General features: G+C 38.6%; 1 protein-coding gene across 10 annotated transcripts in view; it reads left to right on the plus strand.

Moving 5' to 3' along the window:
- EMSY (EMSY transcriptional repressor, BRCA2 interacting) overlaps window positions 1-14,670 on the plus strand; it is a 100,276-nt gene extending 85,606 nt beyond the window's left edge. For all 10 annotated transcript variants that reach the window (XM_036082839.2, XM_036082842.2, XM_036082845.2 and 7 more), the window contains one exon: window positions 1,317-14,670. In XM_036082839.2, coding sequence (XP_035938732.1) covers window positions 1,317-1,511 — 195 coding nt within the window. In that variant the 3' untranslated portion in view covers window positions 1,512-14,670. The remainder of the gene's footprint in view (window positions 1-1,316) is intronic.
- Window positions 14,671-18,135: the final 3,465 nt, after the last annotated feature.

Here is an 18,135-nt window from a genome sequence, read left to right on the forward strand (position 1 = left end):
GATTCAGTGCCTTGGCATCTTACAATATTTTCTTTATAGTGTTAAAATTATTTTTACATCCCTCTCCCCATCCTACGCCCCCCCCTCCCCGCCCCCGCCGGCAGTAGAAGATTCTTTTGGTCAGGTGTATTTCCTGATACTCAATTTTGCCCTGGGACTTTTAATGTTAAAGATAGGTCAATTCATTTGGCAAGTGTTTATTGCGCATCCAGTGTGTGACAGGCCCTCTTCCGAGCTCTGGGCATCTGGCAATGAAAAAAGATAGTCAAGATCTGTACTCTCCTGGAGCTTCCATTCTAAGGGTGAGAAAAAAATTTAACAAACGAAGAAAAAGTAACAATGTAATAGTGATGGGGGTGGGACCTACCCAGTGATCTGGTTTCATGGTCATAGAAGGAAGACTTCTCAAAGCGTTTTATTCTAAGCATTTGAGCTAAGATGCAGATGACAGGATGGAACCAGCCATGCAGAGATTTGGAGAAAAAGTATTCTAGGAAGAGGGGAAGAACTAGTACGAGTGTGTTTGGCATGAGCCTGGAACCGTGATAAGAAGTTTGATTTTATAGCAATTATGATAGGAAACAGTTGTAGAACTTTAAGCAGGGGTATAATGTGAACTGATAGACCTTTTAAAAAGGTATCTGATAAAGATGAGAAAGAAGAACCTGACAAGGCAATATGGCCATAATATGTGTTTGTCTACTGGTATTTTTATTGTTTAAAAGACAGTTTTGTCCTCTTTAGAAAGAGTATTAGTATGTGACCCAAATAAATAACTTCCCCTTTGAACTACCAAAGGGTTACTGAAGGTTCCTGAAGGGTTTAAAATATATTGTGGTGTCAGCAAATTAATCCTATATCTTGCAGATAATAATGAGTGAAATCTGACTACATTTACATTTAAAATTTGCTTAATGATCAAATGAAAATGTCCTTTAAAGTCTCTCTCTTGAATTAGGCACAGACTTCAGCCTCCTTTACTAGAAGAGGTGCCATCAGGAAGTGGAAAGATCACTTTAAGTTGTTAGAAGACTTGAACTTTAATCCTGGCACTTTAACTTTGACCAACTGTGTGACCTTGATTAAGTCACTTACCCTCTTGGTTTCCTCATTTGTAAAATGGGAGTAATATTTTTCTTATAGTGTTACTATGGGGATTTAGTAGAATATCATGTGTGAAAGCACCTAGCACAGTGCCTGGCGTGCAGTAGTTGTCCAATAAATGTCAGTTTCCTTGTTTCCTTCCTTAGTGTTGGGGAAATCCTCCTGTTTCTTTTTCTTACCATAAAGCCTCTCTCCTGTGTCTTCTCTTCCAGGCCATTCCCCAGTACGCTATTCCTTGTCACTCCAGCTCCAATGTGGTTGTAGAGCCCAGTGGGCTTCTTGAGCTAAACAACTTCACTAGCCAGCAGTTGGATGATGATGAGACGGCAATGGAGCAAGACATAGACAGTAGCACAGAGGATGGAACCGAGCCCAGCCCCTCTCAGAGTTCTGCTGAACGGTCCTAAGTGTTTTGGAAACAGGAGTGCACTTTAAAACCTACTTGGTTACCAAGTGTCCAGGGAAGCCCTTGATTTTTGATGTCTAAAGAGAGCACTTTGCCCATGCTTAGGCTGTGGACCCCAAAATTGCAGTGTTTCAACAAGAACTGCTGCAGGAGCAGCATTTTAAAACAAGATAAAACTCACAGGGGACTGTACTTTTTTTTTTAAAAAAAAAAGGAAAAAAAGAAAAAAAAAAGAAAGAAAGAAAAAAAGAAAAAGATGCACATCTGCAGTGACAGAAGACCTGATATTCTTTCTCTGTTGGACCACGGCTGATGGAAAAGTATGCCATGCAGTGGAAAGAGACTTTTCCTGTGAATGTTCCTCAACTGGTTTCTACTGAGCAAAACACCATCAGAAAAGGAGAATGTTAATAGTTTGTATTTTGAAACGGTGTGTCAGGAACAGTTTTTTAAAAAACCTTGTATGTTTTTGAAAATCCCTGGAAGTGTTGAATTGGTTAACATTTTACATTTGCTCAGTTTATAGTTTATGAAATAACTAGAAAAATACTGGCATTAAAGAATCCTTGTTAGATGGTGGAAATCAGATCCCTAACCAGTGGGAAGTGCTTTTTGGGTGGCTTGTACATTCTCACCAATTGTATGCTAATTTATTGTGTTGTTGTTCCTTTGTGCTCTAGGCAGCACACTTGCCTTCTATTTATTTAAATGTAAACATTTCAAAGCAGGCCATATTCTTTCTGACAGATTTTCTGTAAACCAGGATTGCCTGCCCTTTCCACCTCCCACCCCTCCCCGCTCCTTTAAGAAAACTTAAGAGAAAATGTTTCATTGTGAAGGAGAGGAAAAGAAACATTTTCTGGCCCAAAGGAAACGTTCAGCTATGTTCAGGAAAAATTATTCATATGATGCTATCTTAACATTGAAATTGCACATTCATGTTGGACTGAGACTTTGAAGATAACTTTTACATACTTTTGTTTAACTCCATTTGAAATGTATAAAAATTCATTTACAGTTCTAAATGTAATGTTTTTAAGCATTCTGCCTTTTTAGGACACAGTTTGTTTAAGCAATATGTTTGGGTCTTGTGATCACTGTCTGTCACAAGTAGAGTGAGGGGTAAGAGGGTGGGAGGGTTAACGGTCAGTTTTGACAAGTTGTGGCAAAGGAAGCAATTCTTTTCATTTTTAAAAAAAATGTAAATAGAAAAGTTTTTAACGGTTTTATATAGATTTCACTATAAATAAGCATTTTAAGACTGACAAATGTTGAACTGTACATACATATATCAGCATAACTGCCCAATTTTTTGGTGCTGAAGTACTGTAAGTAGATTTCATCAACAGTCTCCTAATTTTTGCATCTATATCTAGAAAAAATACTGTGATACTATAGTTAATAAATTCCCACTAGAGTGACACTGAAGATTTAAACACAAGCATTTATAAGATGCACTGACCTCTGGTAGTTGCCATCATTTCTCCTGAGCGGTAACGACTTACCCATAGATGGGGCTGTTGGATTTAATTTTATTGTACAAATTCATGTTTAAAGACTTTGTGATTGTTTCTAGTTAAGTAACTTTTTAACCTCTCCAGTCATAGGCTTCTTTGAAAATCTGATCACACTATGAACTCTCCCCAAAAAGACATGCATACCAACTGACATGTTAGATTTTACATACAATCTTAGGGGTTTGTGGACCCCTAAGCCTAACCATGTATTCAAGGTTAAGCCCTCTGTTATGGTCAGTCCATTACTTACAGATGTAAGTTTTTATAAAATAAAATATCTTTTAAATATTCATGGGTCAGGTAACAAGAGCAAACTTGAATAAAGTTATTACGTTCTACTTCTACATATTCTGGCAGCATAGCATACCTGTGTCCCTTTAAGAATTTAGCCTTAATATGTTTACAGCAACTGGAATGGCAGATGAAACTTCCACAAGCTACACTTTTAAAAATTAGTGTGTATATATTAACAAACTATCAAGTGAGGGATTTAACATTTTTTTTTCTTTCAAAGGTATTACTTTCAAGGAGAGCATGAATTCTTTTGTTTATTCAACAAATATTATTTAAAACATCTTCTACGTGTCAGGTACTGTTCTAAGCACCAGGGATTCCACAGTAAATAAACAGAAAATCCTACCCTTACGGAGTTTACAAACAGAGCTTCCTGCTGATGGAATGGATGCCAGGGCCGAAGGAAGGAGGAAACACAAGTGACTCTTAGGTTTCTTGATTAAGTGGATGGATGGTGATGCCGTATATGGATCTCCAGGTATCCTTTTACTGAAAGTCTTAGCATTAGATCTATTTGTATTTCATATGTTTAAGTCCATAAATTAAATGTAATTTTAAGTCAGTCCTTGTAAAAGACATTCAGAGATTATGCTGCAAATACTACAGAATTTTTAGAGTCCCAACAACTGTTACAGGCAGTGATAAGAAAAATCCATTTGGTTTAAACTTTGATAAATGCTTTGCATTGCAGAATGCAGTTTATGCTGAACTTAGAGAACTTAAAAAAAAATGTTTTATTGAAATTAATTCACATGCCATACAATTCACCCATTTAAAGTGTACAGTTCAGTGATTTTCACTATATTTACAGAGTTGGGCAGCCATCACTACAGCCAGTTTTAGAACATTTGCATAACCCTAAAAAGAAACCCTGTACCCCTTAGCTGTTACCCCTGAAACACCCCATCACCCAGCCCTAGGCAACCACTAAACTACTTTCTGTCTCTATGGATTTGCCTATTCTGGACATTTCATATAAATGGAATCATATAATATGTGGTCTTCTGTGACTGGCTTCTTTCATTTGGCATAGTATTTTCAAGGTTGTAGCATGTTTTAGTCCTTAGGTCCTTTTTATGGCTCAGTAATATTCCATTGCATGGATATACCACATTTTATTTATCCATTCATTGGTTGATGGAGATTGGGGTTGTTTCTGCTTTTTGGCTATTCTGAATAATCCTGCTGTGAACAGTTGTGTACAGTTTTTACATATGTTTTCAGTTCTCTTTGGTATATATCTAGGAGTGTAATTGCTGGGTCCTACAGTAACTATGGTTAATGATTTGAGAAACTACCAAAATCTTTTCTACAGTGACTGCACATTTTACAGCAGTATAGGACAATTCCACTTTTTCTACATCCTCACCAATGCTTGCTATTATTCGTTTTTTGTTTTTATTTTTTTTTTTAATTATATTCATCTTAGTGTGTGAAGTGGTACCTCATTGTGGTTCTGATTGACATTTCCCTGATGGCTAATGATAAGAATCTTTTCCTCTGCTTATTGGCCACTCACAGATCTTTGGAGAAATGTCCTTTGCCCATTTTTAAATTAAATGATTTTCTATTTTATTATTTAAATTGAGAACTTTTGAAGTACAGGCAATAATACCACTCTTAAAAGAAAAGTAACCTGTTCTCTGGTAATTAATTCATCACCCTTAAAACCTTAATCACATTTTACTTCTTCCTCTCTAATGTAACAAATTGCTTAACATTCTTAAAACTGCATAGAGCTTTATAATTGAAAACACTTTTAAATACATTTCTTTGTGAGGTTCTCTCAATGACCTGCTAGGATAAGAGACATAGTACAAAGGAAATAGTGGCCAAGTGGTCTGGATTTGAGTCCCAGGTTCCTGTGTTAATGGACCATATGAGCTTGAGCAAGTCCCAGTCCCCCTAATACAAAGTTGAGTGTTTCTGACCCCCTTGGGATTATTGTGAAGACTGGATGAAATAGTGCATGTAAAAATGCCAGGCGCAGAGCTAGGTGCTCTATTTTTTAAGTCTAGTATTTATACCACTCCCACTTTATAAATAGAAAATGAGGGCTCAGAGACAAATGAAGTACCAAAATGCACAAATTATATGCTAATAGGCATCCTGCTGATCCCCAAGTTGCTACTTTCTATATAGGAGTGTGTGTGTGCCACCAAACACAGGATTGGCTTTTGGAAAGACAGGGGAACTTGATGTTGGCCTATAACGTAATCTCTTTGTCAGTCTTAGGTGCCTTTACACGGAGGTGCTCACACACGTTTGTTTTTTGAGTTCAATTATGTGTCACGAATCCCAGGTAAGAGGAAGTAGAGTGAAAAAGCACCATATAAGCAAGGCCTTTCCAAGAAAAGAGTGAGAAAACAGTCTGCTGCCTCTGCTTACTGATTTATAAGCCTAAGTAAGTGAGGCTTGATGACCTATATATTGAAAAAAGGATTGAAACACCATATGATCAGATTTGTACTTGTGAGAAGTCTTGCTCTGCTTTCTTACCTCTTCCTTGCTCACACAGACTGTAACTGAAAACATGTCGCTTACTTAAGGAAAAAAGCAAGCCCAGGTTTGAATCCTCACAAACCATGTGAGCTTGGACAAGCTCTAAGAGGCTTTGGATAGCACAAGATGGAATGGTTTATACTACTATGTTATCTAATTCCCACTTTTAAATGTCCTTTTTCTTTTCCTTCCAGCAGATAGTTACTGGGCACTTTCTTTGTGCAGACATTGGGGATATAATAGCCAGGGAAAGAAGCCTCTACCCTCATGGAACTTCAGCTTAGTAAAGGAGATATATGAGTCAAAGATAGCAACTAAATATATTCATTGCTAAGTGCTATGATGGAAAAATAAGTATATAAATACTGAGGTTGGGGAGTTTTGCTCAGAAAGGAATTATAAAGTGATCTGAAGGAAGAGGATTTAACTAGGCAAAAAGGATAGGGGACAGCTGTCTAGGCAGAAGGATAGCAGCTATGGAAGCCCTGTGGTAGGAGGGTCTTGGGGAGAAGGGAACTTTGAGTAGGCCAGTGTGGCAGCAACACAGTGAGTGAAGGCAGCAAGCGTGGGAGCAGAAGGTAGAGACAGACCTCTATGTGGATCTTGCAGGTTATGATAAAGGTTTGAGGTTTTATTCTTAGAACAACAAGAAGTCACTGCAAAGTTTTAAGCCATTGAACCTGGCAAAATGAGTTAATACATGTACAAAATATTTGGAGTTAATGTTGGTTCATTAGAAAAATATATTTGACCTTTTGTTTTTTGATGCCAGTCTCATCTCCTTATGTCCTTTTCTCAAACATCTTCGCTGGTTCCCCAATACTGTAGTATGAGTCTGTGGCATTCAAGGGCTTAGCCAAAGCTTCAATCTACGTCTCTAGATTCATAACCTATTTCACTACCCCGACCTACTCCCTGTCTCCCCCATCACACATACAGTTTTTGCTCTACATTTGAAAGGCTCACTCATTCCTCAAAGCCCAGCTTGAAAACCACATCCTTCACCAAGACTGCCTGGATGTGTTCAAGGGGAACTTACCCACCCCCCTGCTGGGTTCCTCTAGCATTTGGGGAGAAATACATGTTTACTTAGCACTTACCATTGGTTATCTACTGTGAATTATTTGCAATTTCTCACAGTGTGCCTCTGGGAGAGTCCTTAAAATGCAGTATTCTAAGGAGTCATTCTAAATTCTTTCAGCCTAAAGTAAGAGATGCTGAGCTTTCTGGATTTTTTTTCTCTTATGCCCTTGAATATCAACGTAGTCAAGTTTGTTAGAGTTTAGTGACATCATTGATAATCTTGATTAGGATTCACTCTCATATTCAAGTCAGTAGCATCCTATTTGGTTCTCCACAGGATCAACTGCTATTTCCTTGCATGGTAGAGTTCACCAGGGTCTATCATCTATGCTATCACTTTGACCTCTACCATATATGGATTAATTAGTTAAATCATTGAATAAATATTGAGCAGTTATTATGATCCAGGCACTGTTCTAGCCACTAGGGATATAGCAGTGAACAAAATAGTGGAAAAATAAAACAACCTGTGCTATGTAGCTTACATTCTAAATGGACTATAAATATAAATTAAAAATAAATGGTATCATGATAATTAGAACAAGAAAAGTGGGGAAGGAGAATATGAAATTCTAGGATCTGTGGGTGTTAAATCTCAGATGGAATAGACAGGGAAGTTCTCACTGAAAAGGTGAATTGGAAAAAACCTGCAGGAAGTGAGGGAGTCAGCCAGGCTGATGTCTGCAGAAAGAGTGTTCAACATGGAGGGGACAGCAAGAACAATAGCATACAGATCTGTGCCTGACATATTCAAAGAACAGTAAAAAAAAAAAAAAAAAAATAGGGTCAGAGTGAATGGGGAGAGAGGGAGTAGTAGGATATAAGGTCAGAGAGAGAACTGGAAGCTATTCCTACTTTTCTGAGTCTTTTTATTATGAAAGGGTGTTGGATTTTGTGAAATGCTTTTTATGCATCAATTGAGGTGATTGTGTGGGTTTTTCCCTTTGTTCTATAACTGTAAATTGATTGACTTTCTTATGTTGAACCACTCTTACATTCCTTTTATAAATCCTACTTGGTTATATATATAATCCTTTTAATGTGCTATTGCATTCAATGTGCTAGTATTTTGTTAAGGATTCTTGTATCTATGTTCGTGAGGAATATTGGTCTATAATTTTCTTATGATGTCTTTAGCTGCCTTTGGTATTAGGGCAATGCCTCATAAAATGAGTTAAGAAGTGTTCCCTCTAATTTTTTGAAAAAGATTGAGAAGGATTAGGTTTAATTCTTTAAATGTTTGGTAGAATTCAGTGAAGCCATCTAGTCCTTGACTTTTCTTTGTTGAGAAGTTTTTGATTATTGATTCAATCTCTTTTCTTGTTATATAGATCTGTTGAGATTTTCTATTTCTTTCTTCTTAAGTCAGTTTAGGTAATTTGTGTGTTTTCAGGAATTTGTCCATTTCATTTAGGTACTCATTTGTTGGTGTACAATTGTTCATAATATTCTTATAATCCTCTTATTTCTGCAAGGACAGCAATAATGTCCCCCATTTTCATTTCTAATTTTAGTTATTTGTGTCTTCTCTCTTTTTTCTTTGTCAGTACCTAAAGGGTTGTCAGTTTGATGATCTTTCCCAAGAACTGACTTTTGGTTTTATTGATTCTCTCTATTGTTTTTCTATTCTCTATTTCATTTATCTCCATTCTATTCTTTTATTATTTTCTTCCTTTTGCTAGCTTTGGGCTTAGTTTTTTGTTTTGTTTTGTTTTCCCCCCTTTTTCTAGTTCCTAAAGGTGTAAAGTTAAGTTATTGATTTGAGATCTTTCCTTTTTTGATGTAGGTATTTACAGCTGTAAATTTCTCTCTGAGCACTGCTTTTGCTGCATTCTGTAAATTTTGGTATGTTTTGTTGTTGTTTTCACTCATCTCAAGGTATTTTCTAGTTTCTCTTATGATTTCTTCAATCACTGGTTGTAAGAATTTGTTGTTTAATTTCCACATATTTGTGAAATGTCCAGTTTTCTTCCTGTTACTGATTTCTATCTTCATTCCATTATGGATGTTCTATCTTTGATTGAAAGTGGTATACTGAAGTCTCCAGAAGTCTCCATTATTGTGAGCTATTTTTTCCTTCAGTTCTATTAATATTTGGCTCATATATTTTGGAACTCTGGTACATGTATATTTATAATTGTATTTCTTGATGAATCAACCCCTTTATCAGTATATAGTCCTTCTTTATGTCTTGTAACAGTTTTTGACTTAAAGTCTGTCCTGTCTGATACTAGTATAGTCACCTCAGCTCTCTTTTGGTTACCATTTGCATGAAATATATTTTTCTGTCCTTTAATTTACAACCTATTTACGTCTTTGCATCTAAAACGAGTCTCTTATGGACAGCATATTGGATCATTTTTTAATCTAACCTGCCATTCTCAGCTTTTGATTGGAGAGTTTAATCCATTTACTTTTAATGTAATTAGTAGTAAGGAAGGATTTACTTATACCATTTGATATTTGTTTGCCATGTCTAATACTTTTTAAAATTCCTCATTTCCTCTATTATGGCCTTCTTTTGTGTTTAATTGATTTTTTTTTAATTGATCTGTTTTTATTTCCTTCTCATTTCCTTTGTGTACATTTTTTAGATATTTAGATATTTCCTTTGTGGTTACGATGGGGATTACATTTAACATCTTAAATTTATGCCTAGTTTGAATTGATACTAATTTAACTTCAATAGCATACAAAACTTTGCCCCTATATAGCTTCATTGCCCCTTTACGTTGTTGTCATCACAAATTACATCTTTATACATTGTGTGTCCAGTAACAGATTTATAATTACTTTTATGCATTTGTCTTTTCAATTATGTAGGAAATAAAAAGTGGAGTTACAAAATAAAAATGCAATAATATTGGCTCTTATATTTTCCTATGTAGGTACCTTTACTGGAGGTCTTTATTTCTTCATATGGCTTCAGCTTACTGTCGAGTGGCCTTTTGTTTAAATCTGAAGGACTCATTTTATTTATTAAACATGGGACTTGAACTCAGGACCCTGAGATCAAGACCTGAGCTGAGATCAAAAGTCAGACACTCAACCGACTGAGCCACCCAGGCACCCCTGAAGGACTCCTTTTAGTATTTCTTTATGGGAAGATCTAGTGGTAATGAACTCCCTGAGCTTTTGTTCATCTGGGAATGTCTTAATTTTTCCCTCATTTTTGAATGACAGTTTTGCTGGATATTGAATTCTTGATTGGCAGTTTTTTTCCTTTCGGCACTTTATGTCATCTCACTGCCTTCCTAGGCTTCATGGTTTCTGGTGAGAAATAGGCTGTTTACCTTATTGAGGAGACCTTGTACCTGACAAGTTGCTGCCCTCTTGTTTCTTTCTAGATTTTCTTTTTGTCTTTTGACAGTTTGACTATAATATGTCTTAGTGTAGCTCTGTAAGTTTATCCTACTTGGAGTTCATTGAACTTCTTGAATGTGTAGATTCATTTCTTTCATCAAACTTGGTAAATTTTTAGTTGTTTCTTCAGATATTCTTTCTGCCCATTTCTCACTTTTCCTCCTGGTACTCCCATAATGCATATATTGAGCCTTTTGATAGTGTCCCACAGGTCCCATAGGTTCTTTTAATTTTTCTTCCCTTTTTTTCCCTTTCTGTTCCTGGATAATTCTGTAACAGGATAATTTCAGTTGTCCTATCTTCAAGTTTACTCATTCTGTCTTCTGCATGCTCAAATTTTCTTTTTTCTTTTTTTTTTTTAAGATTTTTTTTATTTATTTGACAGAGAGAGACACAGCGAGAGAGGGAACACAAGCAGGGGGAGTGGGAGAGGGAGAAGCAGGCTTCCCGCAGAGCAGGGAGCATGCTCAAATTTTCTATTGAACCCCTCTAGTAAAGTTTTTTTTTTTAATTTACCAACATCTCCCCATTTCTCCAGCCCCTGGCAGCTACCAATCTACGCTCTTCTGTGAGTTTGACTTTTTAAGATTTCACATATAAGTGAGAGCATGCAGTATTTATCTTCTGTGTCTAACTTATTTCACTTAGTGTCATGTCCTCCATGTTCATCCATGTTGTTGCAAATGATAGGATTTTCTTCTTTTTTAAGGCTGAATAATATTCCATTATATCTATATCTATATATACACACACACACACACACACATATATATACACACATATATATATATACACACGCACATACCATATTTACTTTATCCATTCATCCACTGATGGACACTTAGGTTGTTTCTATATCTTGGCCATTGTGAATAATGCTGCAGTGAACATGGGAGTGCAGGTAGCTCTTTGAGATACTGATTTCATTTCCTGTGAATATATATCCAGAATTGGTATTTTTGGATCACATGGTAGTTCATAATTTTTTTGAGGAACCTCTATACTGTTTTCCGTGGAGTTTTCATTTCAATAATTGTACATTTAATGTCCAGAATTTCCATTTGGTTCCTTTTATAATTTCTCTTTATTGATAATTCTCATTTTGTTCTCAAATCACTTTCTGTATTTCCTTTAGTTCTTCGTTCATGTTATCCTTTGACCCTTTGAACACATATAAGACAGTTATTTTAAAGTCTTTGTGTAGTAAGTCCAACGTCTGGGTTTTCTTGAGAACTGTGTCAGTCAAGTAATTTTGTTTCTTTGAATATTTTTCTGTTTATGTGTATACTTTGTGATTTTTTTTTATTGAAAATGAACATTTGAATATTATGGTGTGGTAACTAGAAATCAGTTTCCCTTTCCCCCGGGATTTACTGGGTTTTCTTTTCTGTTTTTTTTTTGTTGTTAAAGGCTGTGGTGGTTCATTTGTCTACTGATGTCTTCTGTTTTTTTTCCCAGAGACTGTATTCTTCTCATGTGTGGTCACTGAAGTCTCTGTTCCTCAGCATATGTTCAACTAGTGTCTTGACAGAGATTTCCTTGAACCCCAGGAGCTAAGCAAACACACACACACACACACATACAAACACACTCACACTTCTTGGTCTTTGCAGATTGGCCTTGTGCTATGGTCCTTCTTCAACACTTACCCAGACTTCTACTGAGCCTAGGGACCAGCCTGAGGTGAAAGCTTGAGATCTTCTCAGTTCTTTTCTAAGCATGTATGTGGCTTTCTAAATTCCTCTTTTATATAAAGTGCTTTTGAATGCCCTAATTTCTCAAACTGTCGTTGTCTTTTCCTCCCAGGCTTCATGTCTCAACCATAATCTTTTGCCTTAGCTGTCTGCAGATTGTCAGCCTTACAGTGTTTACAAACAATGTATTCTGCATTTCCAACCTGACTGAGTTCTGAGTTAGGTGAAACAGATGACTGCCTTGCTTCAGTCCTTCAAATAGCCCTGAGGCAGGTTAGAATAAATGTACACAATAATTTGCAAATAAAGCGTGCTGTGTTCCTTTCAAAAGCAGGAACCAGGGCCTCACCCTGGCAACATGGACATCCTTAAGATCGTTGCGGAGCCAGGGAGAGGGTAGGGTGAGGGCTAGTAGAAATGCCACAAAGTTTTCCTATAGTTTTGTTTCTGTCTCATTTTTTTTATGTGGTAAAATATACATGAGATAAAACTTAACCATTTTAACCATTTTTAAGCATACAGTTCAGTGGCATTGTGTACATTCATATTGTTGTACAACCGTCACCACTGTTCGTTTCCAGAACTTTTTCATCATCCCAAACTGAAACTCTGTAGCCATTATATAATAATTCCCCTTCCCACCTTCCCCAGCCCTTATTAACCACCCTACACTTTCAAAGTCGCCTTTTTCTTGATTCAGCATTTGGTGTTGCTATATAAAACTTTGACTATTTTCCAGAGTTCTGACAAAACTGGTTCTGGTAGTTTCTGCTTATGCTTCAGTTTGTGTGGGTAGTATAGGAGCTTGGAGCTATATACTCTGCCATTTTGCTGACATCACTGTCAACACTATGGTTTTGTCCTGAGCAACTTGGAAGAGGAGACTAACCATTTACTGATAGGAAAGACTCTGGGAGGATCTAATTGTGAAGGAGAATACCAAATGCTCAGTTGGGGATAAATTAAATTCAAGACACCTATTAGACATCAAATGGAGAAGTCAAGTAGGTAGGTAGAAAAGGAAAGAGCTCCAAGGGCTGATCCCTGGGTGTTCCAGTACATAGGGGTCAAGAAGATGAAGCAGGACCAGAAAAAGGACTGAGAAGGAGTGGCCAGAAGGATGGGAGGTAAAGCTAGAAATTGAGATTCTAGTGTCTTAGAAACATAAGATGTTTATCTTGGAAACAGATAAAGCTGTTAAATCAAGTAAGATGAGGACTCATGGAGTGAACCATGTGAAGTCATAGGTGACCTTGGAAAGAGCAATTTTGGTGGAGTTGGGGGCTAGAGGAGGATGTGAAGAGGGAATTAGAGACAGAATACAGATGATTCAATGAGTTGCTGTAAAGAGCAGCGATATGGAGCAGTTAGTTGCTGGAAAGGCAAATGGGGCCAAGAGGTCTGTTGTTTTTTAATTTAAGAAAATGGGATTCCTGATGAGATTGATCCAGTGGAGAGGAGAAAGTGTTTATAATGCAGAAGAGAGGCAAATTGCTGGTGTACTCTTCTTGAATAGTAGGAGATGAGATTTGTGGAGGTTCTGGGTTCATCCATTATAACAGAAGAGAAAGAAGATATGCAGGGACAGAAGTGGGTAGGTGGGTAGCTACACCTGCCTCAATTTTCTATGAGTCCCAAATTCCTGTCTACAATTGTTATCTCTTCCCTGAGCCAAAGCCCACTGCCTTGAGACATCCCTGACTGGTTTTCCTACAAACACTTCAGCTTCAGGTTGTCAGGAGTTGTAGATCAACTCCCATCTGATCCATGCTCCCTGCTGTGTTACTACCTGTCCATGGCATCCCAATCCATGCCGAGAAGAGGAAAGGTCAGGTTTGGGGCTGGGATGGAGGCCTCAACAAAAAGGCAACCCCAGAGCTGAGGATCTTGGAAGAAGGGTGGACTTCTTCCATGGGCAAGGGAGTAAAAGGAACTAGGCAGAGGACTCTAAGATGGGGTTTCTGGTGACTAGATGGCAGTGAACTCAGAGCAGTCACCTGGAGGCTCTTAACATGATTTAAAGAGCTATTTATTTTGAGTTTTTCTTCCTTAGCATTAGGTTGTTGTCCTGCTGGAAGAAGAACCGTGTCCAGTCCTTTCACACTCTGTACCTTGCACAGGCTGTCCCCTCCTCACACACAATGCACTGACCTCTGATTATTGACCAGATCCCTTCTCTCTGCGTCTCCAAGGTCACCTGGGATGCTTCCCCTGACTCTCTCCTTCGCCTCATCTGTATCTCCTTTATGGCTGCTCTACATCTCCTTTATGGCTCCTAATGTTTGTTCCCCGGAAGTTTTGCTCTGAGAGTTGGATTCATCTTCGTGGCCTTAGGAAAAAGTACCCGGTGTGGAGGAGGCACAAGTTTGTTGATTGGCTTATAGAAAACTCCCAGACTGGCCCTGGGGCTCTGCCCACAGGTGCACAAATGCTCATTAACTAAAATGCACAAGCAAATCCAGAAATAACATCCCTATTGCAGGTTGTTTGGGGATGAGGATGTTATTGTTGTGAAATGTTTGTGTATCAGCCACTCTGGACCCAGAGTACAGTGCCCATCTCTGTTGTCATTTGTTCTGTCACTTCAAAGTGCAGGAAAACCATGGGTGGTGATTTTAGAATCTTATTCAGAACCCTCAGGGAATGAGTCATTTTGTACTGACGACTTTTCCGGATTGCCACAGTTCAAATAAATTAAGCAACAGGACATTGTTGTTGTTGTTGTTAATTTTAACCATTTTAGATGGTAAACTTCAGAAATGCATTATCATACTTTTCTGAACATGATTCTACTACCCACTCTTTATTTCATCAGAATCATTATCATGAACATAGTTATAATTTTTCCGTCTCAGCTACAAGAATACAGAGCCTCACTAAAGGAGTAAGAAGAGGGGTAACTTGGGTTCCATCTCTCCCTGGAGCAGACTCAGACTAGAGTCCAAAATCTAAGGTGGAGGCAGCTGATCTGCCCCAGAAATCAGAGGGGTAAGTGAGGGAAAAGAAGCAGAGCTTGACCCCAATGATAGGACAAGTGAATCTGCCTTAGTGTGCATTTGAACCCCCTGAGGAACTTGATAAAATGCAGTTTCTAATTCAGTAGATTTGGATTCAGTTCTAGTCTGGAATCTGAATTCTGCATTTTAAACAGGATTTCAGGCAATGTCAGTACTGCTGGACCACAGACCACTCTTTCAGTATCAAGTCTTCATTTGACCTCCCAGAGATTTTCTTGTGACCTTTAGTGGGTTTTATTGGGAAGCTTATCTTTAGCAATTCTTTTCCTGGGGCATCTTACAAGTACCAGGTGGCCTCTGGTGGTAATAATTCCTCCATGTGCACAGTGCTCTAAGGTTTATAGAGTGGTCTCATGTTCCCTGTTTCTCTTCACATTCTCCCAGCAGTCCTGGGGGGTAAGTTAGCACCATTTTACCAACCGGGAAAGCAGTTTCTGACATTGCACAGCTCAGTAATTGGCAGAACCAGGGCTCATGGCTCCATGTTTAGTGCTCTTTTCACTACTTCTTGCTGCATCCACCACATCTATGCTGTGCGCCCTACCCAGCCTTGTGGACTGAGCACTGTGGGAATGCTGTGGGGAAAACGGTGCATGTGCATGCACACGTGTGCCAGTGTTAAAAGACTGACCAACAGCTGTAGCACATGGGACCCATGCAGTCTCAGGTGGGGCACCCAGACCGAGAGTCACATTTCCTCTCCCCTCAAATCTCCATCTTCACATGATGACCTTGTCTCGTATTGTGTGGACTAAATGCTGGAATCCCAGTAACCATCTGTAGCACGTGCAGAGATGCTGTCAGTGCCCCACTTTTTGCCCCTTTGAGCCTTGCCGTTTCAGGACAGACTGGCCAACTCCTTCTGCCAGCGATAGGCCTCTCTGCCTGAGGGCTTTCTCTGGCCACGGGGGTGGGGGCTGCCATGCAGGCACTGAAGTCCTGGGAAATTCATGCCCCTCAGTCAGCTAAGGATTGGTAGGAGGGGCTGTAAAAACTAGCCAACTCTGTCTCCTTTTAATTTGGGATAACTCTGAGGCACTTTCCCCACATTAAGCCCCGGTTACCTATAGTGGTAACTTGTTTGATAATGTTGCCTTTATCAGCTGCCTTCCTCTCCCCACCTTGCTTCTCCACTCCTGTAATAGTGTTTCCTGGGATCCTCTTCTAAGTGACTGACGGACACCCTAATCTCAGGGTCTTCTGGGGGAACCCCAATTAAGACACTTCTTTTAGGGCGCCTGGGTGGCTCAGTCGGTTAAGCATCTGCCTTCGGCTCAGGTCATGATCCCAGAGTCCTGGGATTGAGCCCCACGTTGGGCTCCCTGCTCAGCAGGTTGCCTGCTTCTCCCTCTCTCTCTACCACTCCCCCTGCTTGCTCTCTCTCTCGCAAATAATTTTTTTTTTTTTTTAAAGACACTCCTTTCAACCACTCTTCCTACTGATCCACTTAGCTCTGGATCCACATACCTGATTTTCCTGTAGTAATAATGGAGAAAGTATTTCAGTTCCTTAAAAGGTCGCACACCCTCTACCAGGGACCTAGATTACATCCCTCCTGCTTCTTAAGGATTTCTCTCCTGCAATTATCCCTTTTCTCTTTGGCACCATCCCTTTCTGTTTCTCTCTCCTGGATCATTCCAACCTGCAAACATGCCTCCGTATGACCCCTGAGGCCACATTCTTCTGATTTCTGGTCAATATGGAGTAACAAAAACTAGGTTTTTCTCTTCTGCCTGAAACAATAACAATCAAAATATATGAAACAATGGTTTTCAAGACACTGAACATCAAGCATCAAAGGACAGTGATTCTTGAGAGGTGGGAAACAAACACAAGAGAGAGTTTCCAGGCCCCAGCACAGGGAGGAGAACCCAGGCAGAGCCTGATGGACTCCCTGAGTCGAGAAGACTGAACTAAGAGCCCAGAGAGACTAAGGTAGATCAAATGTGCAGGACAAAGTACTGGAAAAGGGAGAGCTTCACAGAGAACTCCTGACATCTGCGGAGGGACTTGAGTATTCACCAGAGTACTGATGAGTATATGCATGTGAAGAAACAATTCAGGAGTAGGGAAAGAACCAACTGGACAGATTAGAGGAAACAGTAGCTGACACTCACACAGGGCCAGGAATAATATTGACCAGCCAGTCTGAAAAACTGTGTATTTCACAAGGCTTCACGTAGAGCACGCAGAAAAGTCTCACCTCAATAGGGAGGAATAAGAAGCCCTGGACTGAATGCTGCTCTAATCCTGCCCACACATCTTAAAAGAAATACTCTCAAGGATCAAACAATTTCCAACGAATATAACTGCATCTCAGGACAAAGTTCATGAAATATTTACAGAAATACAAAAATATCCAGCACTCCACAAGGTAATATTCACTATTACTAGCATCAAGTAAAAATGATCAGAAACGCAAAGAAGCAGGAAAATACAACCTACAATGAGAAAAATCAAGCAATCAAAACAGACCCAGGACCACCACAGATGTAAAAATTAGCAGACAAGGACATTAAAAAAGTTGTAACTGCATAAATGTGTTCCAATGTTAAATGGAGACACAGAAGATATAAAAAAATCCAAGTCAAACTTCTAGAGGTGAAAATTACAACATCTGATATATGTATCATATATATACATATATATAGTGAACGGGGTTAACAGCAGATTAGGCATTTCAGAAGAAAGTGTACTTAATGGCAGTGATAGAAATAATCCAAAATGAAACAGAGAAAGAAGAAACATTTTAAAAATGAGCAGAGCATCAGTTAACTGTGAGATGACTTCAAATGGTCTAACATGAATAATTTAGTATCCTGGAGAAATAAAAAGGAGGGGAAGACAAAAAAAATACCTGAAAATAATGGCCAGCATTTTCCCAAATTCAATAAAAACTATAAACCCACATATGCAGGAAGCTCAAAAAACTCCAAGTACAGGAAGCATGACAGAGTATACCAAGACAGCTCACAGTCAGTTGCTCAAAACCAGTGATAAAGAGAAAACCTTAAAAGCACCAGAGGCGAAAAGACACATTACAATACAAAGGAACAAAGATAAGGATGGTAACATTTTCCTTTTCAGGAAACAATTTAAGCAAGAGAATGGAACAGCACCTTTAACGTACTGAAAATAACTATCACCCTAGAATT

Source organism: Halichoerus grypus, chromosome 11, assembly GCF_964656455.1.
Source record: "Halichoerus grypus chromosome 11, mHalGry1.hap1.1, whole genome shotgun sequence".
Lineage (NCBI taxonomy): Eukaryota > Metazoa > Chordata > Mammalia > Carnivora > Phocidae > Halichoerus > Halichoerus grypus.